The sequence below is a fragment of the Copadichromis virginalis genome, linkage group LG2 (genome assembly GCF_057382275.1).
Source record: "Copadichromis virginalis isolate Kocher_CV1m ecotype Utaka linkage group LG2, C_Virginalis_male_GT1.1, whole genome shotgun sequence".
In the NCBI taxonomy this organism is placed as follows: Eukaryota; Metazoa; Chordata; class Actinopteri; order Cichliformes; family Cichlidae; genus Copadichromis; species Copadichromis virginalis.
Window position 1 is genome coordinate 20334686 of NC_140619.1, and position 6802 is coordinate 20341487.

The window sequence follows — 6802 nt, forward strand, 5'->3', positions numbered from 1 at the left end:
CATGGAAGATACAAACTCTTCTGCAAACACTTGCTAACGACTATTTGAGTAGAAACATTATAGGATGAACTGGAAATGGTGAACATTCACCCTCAAAGTAAAAGTTGCACTTCATTGCTACAGCAACATATTTCAAAAAGTGTAATGTTTTCATTGAAGGCTAATGTTCTCCTCTTCTGGTTTTGTGTTTTATTACCACCTGGAGTGTAGTTGGACAGTTTTTACAGATGAGCTGGTGTGTTCTGTGTAAAGTACAGGCAACCGCGGCAATCTGCAAGCAACCAAAGCAAAAGAGATGGTTTTTTTGCCAACTGGTCAGGCAATACACATTTTTCTGTAGCAACCAGTGGTTGCCAAGCAGTCAGTGACCAGTCTCTAGGACTGCGTGACTGGGCTTTACCAGTCAACTTTCACAGTGACTACCAGCAACTTCAAGCAATCACTTGCTATTCTGTGATTGTTTCCCATCCCTGTGTGACTGGTGATTTATTTAGTTGATCCTACATTTTCAAAAATAGTGGACAAATTAACATCACATGGTTAGTTGTCACATGACCACTCATGCTAAACTAAGCTAACCTGCTACTCCAACTATATATTTAGCATACAGATGTGAGAGCGGTGGCAAGTACCTTGTTTAACTTTACTGAAGAAAAAGGCATATTTACACAATGTATGCCTGCTGTGACAGCCAACACTACTATATACTATTACATCCTCCTACAGCATCACTGTCTAAAGCTGTCATTGTTTGGTTATTAAAGCTTTCAACCAACAGAAAACTTGCCTCTTCTTCCCTTGAAATGAAATCACTAAAAGCCAATTAATACAGTCGAGTCTCTTTGTAATCCTTTGAGACAAAATATCTTCTGCTCTTCCTGCTCCTGTTAGAGTTGACCTTCAGTGGCATTTAGCTGCTGGCAACATCTATTTAAAATGGCACAACACTCACTCATCAACAAAATGACTACTTGACTCTTTAATGACACTGACAAAGAATGCAATACAGATCAGTGATAAGTGGTGGATGGATCTGCAGACTATCATCAAATGCACATTTTTGAAAAGGAATAACTTCAAATAACCTTCTGCTAAAATTGTTTGAAAAAAGTCTGTTCTCTTATTTTATGGTGTTTTCCTGAAACCGTGGCTGGATTTTGGGAAGCGGACATCTGTTCTGGATATTTGCTGCATATTTCTTCACTGTAGAGAATCAGGTATTTGGTCAAGTTCTTCTTGTTCTTCTTGGCCACAAACGTGGTTTTGTTCCAGCTGAGGGGAAGATCCAAATAGCAGCATTTGCTCAGGGGCAAAAATCAAAGAGATAAAACCAAACTGGAAAAAGCGAAATACTTATTCATTTGCGACTTCTTGCCACTTAGGGTGTTGTGATATCCAAACACGAAGAGGATGAGAGGCTCTCTGTTGCTGCTGCTCATACTGACAGCTTATATCCAGTCTCTGTGTGTAAGTACGTGGATCTGACACGTTTCTTTTTACATAATTTACCAGGTAGGCTGATCATTTGAATTTAATTTTAAGTTGTATTTACTTCATTTTTTCCTAAACCACAGCAAATGTCAAATGAAGTTCTTCTGCCTAATATATGATGTTAGCTGTGTGTCGTATTGACCAATTAACAATGCAATCTACCATTTAAGCATATTTTGACAAATGATGAAATCAACTTAGCCACGTAACTCTAATTATGTCTTTTTTAACCTATTTTAAATTGCAGGACATATACAAACTCAGAACAGTTCATATTTAAATATTTATGAAGATTCATTGTAGGATCAGATTAAAGTTGTACCACTCAGGAGGCAGAGCCTCAGGTTACCTACCAAGTGGAAATTTGATAGCTTGATCACTGGCTCTTCTGGTCTGCACAGGCAAGATACTTAACCCCAAACTGCCCGAGTATGTGTCAATGGTAGGCAAAGTGTTTAGGCAGGCAATAAAGAGTGGAAGACTGCTGTATAAGTACCAGGCTATATTTCCCCAAATGATTCAGTTTGAATTGTACAGCCTGATCTTGAATTTAACATAAGAATAAAAGTAAGTATTAAACAATGGCACTTTATGTGGCGTATCAGATTTCAAAATTATAGTTATTCAGCTTGTCAAAACTGCAAATGCACATAAACATTAACTGGATATGAAGCTTGGAGCAGAGGGTTAAATGTTGATTTGACTGGAAGCTGATGCTTATTTTTTTTAAAGAAAAGTTTTAGTGATGTGTTACAGGGTTAGATTCAGTTTTGTTGTATAATCTATGTTTCACTCTGTATATCAGCATAACATTGGATACCTATCATATGTTATGTGTAGAGGAGGGAATGAGAATGAATGATGATTCTTACAATTACAGCAGTACAATTATGTGTGTGTAGGCGTCAGACAGTTGCCGTGAGGAGGCGGCTCGTCTGCGGGAGCGGGAGAATCTTCTGAAGGGCCAACTTCAGAAGCAAGAGCTTCTTCTGCACAGATTACAGCTCCTGAACCAGCCTCGTAACAACAAAGTCAGAGGTGACCAGAGCCAGGACAGACAGTATGCAGGTCAGGGCAACACCTTCAGGACTAGACTAAAAATATCTTCTTTGAAAATCTCCTGCCGCAGAATCACAAACCAGATAATGTTTTAAATACAAAATATGTGTCTACATATTTAAATTTGAGGGTGTATGCATCAGATTGCTCCCAGGTCTTCAGCGCTGGCCACAAATCCAGTGGTTTATACAGAATCAAAGCCAATGACAGCCCTTCTCCAGTCCAAGTGTACTGTGATATGAGCGACGGAGGTGGTTGGACCATCATTCAGAGACGGATCAGCGGAGCTCGGACATTTAACAGGTGTGTCTTACATCTAACAGCAAGGGTAAAAAAATTTAATTATTTACATTTTAAAAAATTTCTATTTGCCTACAAGGTCATGGGAAGAGTACAAGAATGGTTTTGGGGACATGGATGCAGAATTTTGGCTCGGAAATGACAACCTGCATTACATCACCGAACAAGGTATTAGCAATGTACTATATTATTCTTATTGTTTAAAGGAGCAGTAACTGATAGCATATATTATCAAGTGGAACACAATAATGGCAGAACATTGCTCTCTGCTCTTGTTCACTACGCAATGACTTGTGGGTAAAAGTCAGTGTCCTCTGGCGTCAGTGGAGTTGTTACAGGTTTTGGACATGTTTTGATGCAACAACGATAGTGTTTTGGCCCTCACCATATTGTTATTATTAGTATTATGTTTTTATTTTATTTTATTTTTTTGAAGCCAGAAGCTATCAGCTAATGTTAGCAAGCTTGGTTAGCATGATGAATTCATAAACTCTAAAACTGAAATAGTGCAACACACAAACACAAATATCTGCTAATTAGTGCTAAGTAAGCAACATTAACAAAATACTAGAATTTCACTCACCAAAACTGATGCACAGACTTCCTGTTGCAATATGCAAAAATGTAACAAACACAGTTGGGTGGTTCAGGTCAGTGAATACTATCCGATTGTTCAGTGATGACGTGACGAATCCTACTTCCGGGCCTAAAGTAGTCTGCGTTTAATATGGCTTTTGTGTTGTTAACATGTTTAATGTTATGTATTTTCTTCTATTTAATCTCAAAAAGCTCCTAAAACATTCAGTGATCACTGTTGACCTCCCTCGGCTTTTATTACCGCTAATCATTTATTTAAGATCAGTTTTTAAAACCTTAGGATGTAACTACAGCCCAGGTAATGCAGCAGTATATGAATGCCTAACCTCGTATTGTGGATGGATTATCTCAGTTGTTCTCCTGGCTGAAGTTTGGTCCTTTTACAGCATCCTGCCATGCGATTACATTTGTTCCTGACCACCGAGAACACTCACGTTAACTTTTATCGAGTGGAAAAAAAGTTAGCTTGTTTATATTGTGCTAACATAGCTGTGTCGCTAGCAGTCACGTAGCACATCATTATATACCAGCTAGCCCAACTTCAGTAACCCTACAAACGTCACTGCTGTTTAGTTTTCTGTCTTCATTTATGCTGGAAGTGATAACAGAGCTGTACGTTTTAATTTGTTTCCAAAACTCCGCAGTCAGGACATGCTATATTATATTTAGATAGAAGCTAGCGAGCTAACTCCCTGCTAACTTTTAACTCCGTTAAATGTCATAAATTCAGTTTTCATGGATGCCTGGATATTAAACTGAATTGTTACACCTGGTAGAGCAGAACGCTGATCATTTTATTAAAGATGAAAGACTTTAGACAGTTTTTCAACTCTCAGTAATGCCATAGTGATCATTTGATATATGGACCTGCAGCGGAGTTTAGACCCAGACACGGCTAGTGACGTCAGACTGAACAACCGGATTAGAGGAGATGAGGTGCTAGCTACAGCTACATCTGACCGTCACAGTTTAGTAACACTAAATTCCCATAAACCAAATACAGCCTGTTGAGATGTGATTGGTCAATACTTGGACTACAAACATAAACCAGAAAGCTTTGAGTACAAAAACATTGAATGCATAAAATCACATGGTGCACAAAATAAGTTATTACTGCTTAAAAAACTGCTACAGATCCTTATTGTGTTTGCAGGGGTCAAGATTTTAAATTGGTTTAAAATTGTCATTTTTGTTATGTTCATGTGTTTGTTCCAGGGAATTATACTCTGAGAATCAACTTGGAAGATTTCGATGGTAACCAGCGCTACGCTGAGTACAAGAACTTCAGAGTCACGGATGAAAAGGTAACGATGCTAGGCGACCGCTAAACTAATAGATAGTAGACTTGACAGTCATTTAATGTGTTTGATTGTTGCTGGGGAAAATAATCTTGAATCTCATGCATGTCTCTGATATATCTTATATCTGGTTTTCTTCTCTCTATGAGATTGTACCATTTTTAAAGGATCGATGCTAATTGAAAGATACTGAACAGAAATATGAAGCTACAGTCAGCTGCTGGTTAGCTTATCATAGCATAAAGACTAAAATTTGGGAATTGTAACATAAGAGGGTTAAGTTTTCTCATTCTGAGTCGGTCTAATTGAATTTTATCCATCCATCAATTGAAGTCCCACTCCCCCAAAACAAGTTCAAGTTCTTCCTGGTGGGTCCCCAGATATTCGAAGACCAGATGAAATTTATGTAATCTCTCCAGTAGGTTCTGGATCTTCCCCAGGGTTTCCCATCAGTTGGGTAACTTGTATCATACTTCAGCTGTTATTTTAAACTTATAGCAGCTGACAATCTCTTATTGTATCCTTCTTTTTAGGATCACTATCGCCTTAGCTTTGGAGTCTATGTAGGTACAGCTGGAGATGCTCTTTCTGGAACCTATCAGGTTGGGGTTTCAGACTGGGCCAGCCACCAAGGCATTAAATTTAGCACCTATGACCAGGACAACGATAACTACAAGGGAAACTGTGCCGAAGAAGACAAAGGAGGCTGGTGGTTCAACAAGTATGGGGTTTGCCCATTCATCAAAAGATTTGCAAAGATGGAAAAGTATTTATCAGTCATCCATTATCATAAAAAATAACAAAAGGATATTTGTTTTTTCACACTCCTCAGGTGTCACTCAGCCCATCTCAATGGCAGATACTATCCCAGTGGGTACTACAACTCTGTAACAGATGATGGTGTAGTTTGGTACACTTGGAGAGGATGGTGGTACTCTCTGAAAACCAGCATCATGAAGCTGAGACCCACTGCCTTCGAAATTTATCCCATTGATGACCCCAATGTGGTTCATCGCAGCCCCGATTCACAGGCCGAAGAAGATCTCAAATCAATTGTGGGTAGAAACTAATTAGAAAACAGTACTTTTACAGTAATACTGTAAACATTTTTTCCTGTGTTATTGGACTATATCTTAATGGTAAATGGCAAGTAGAGAAGTAAAAAGTGGATTAACTCGAATTCATTATTTTTCCTATACCGGTATTGGGAATATAAAAATAAACAACCCTTCTTAGCTTATCTTAGTAGGAGATGCTTATGAAATGCTGTTTTATAGCTCCATGTTACAAGAGGAAGTAGAATGCACACACAGCTGTCTGTTTTGGTGGAGAAAAGGGGAATCTGATGTCAGTGTGTGTGCCAGACACAGGCGCAAACATTGAAGTGAAAGGAGCCATTATCATGTCACTGAAAATAGTTGTAAGAGGAGTTGATATTGTCATAGATAGACAACATAGCACTGAAGCCAATGCTATTTCTTTGGCACACACAAACAGTCTGCCCCAGTGCAGCTGTGGCTACAACTGTAGCTGCCTCCACCAGTGTGTGAATGTGAGAGTGAATGAATAGTGGAATTGTACAGTGCTTTGAGGGCCCCGAAAAGCGCTATATAAATGCAATCCATTATTATTATTATTATTATTATAAATAGAGGCTTAAAAATACTATGCATGGACTGTTATCCACTTACAGGCTGCGGACACACCGTCAACTCCATATTCCTCTTATTTGAATTATAACCATGATTCCAGAACATGCAAGTCCTCCCTGTTATTTCATAATGCTGAATTAACTAGTTGTGTTGTTCTAATGCTGTTGTATTTGTTTCTATTCTTTTATTAAAAACGTTAAATATCAAATTTCTTGTGACACCTTTATTTGAATTCTGACATTTTGTGAGCACATTTTGTTACTCCACATGCCAAATCACTATCACTCAAAGGTGGAATTTAACCTTATCCACAACTTTTTGCACTCTTTATTCTGTACCGTTTATGGCTTACTAAAATAAAATAATAAAATAATAGACTCCCACATGACTTTGTACAGGACTGCT

The 6802-nt window shown here is 38.3% G+C and overlaps 1 protein-coding gene across 1 annotated transcript; it reads left to right on the forward strand.

Annotated features, from left to right (window-relative positions):
* Positions 1 to 1237: 1237 nt before the first annotated feature.
* fgl1 (fibrinogen-like 1) lies at positions 1238 to 6747 on the forward strand. Its single transcript, XM_085472906.1, has 7 exons — positions 1238 to 1467; positions 2394 to 2559; positions 2694 to 2853; positions 2930 to 3018; positions 4663 to 4751; positions 5279 to 5466; positions 5578 to 6747. The coding sequence occupies exons 1-7, from the start codon at positions 1411 to 1413 to the stop codon at positions 5813 to 5815; spliced, it is 987 nt and encodes a 328-aa protein (XP_085329032.1). The 5' UTR covers positions 1238 to 1410; the 3' UTR covers positions 5816 to 6747.
* Positions 6748 to 6802: the final 55 nt, after the last annotated feature.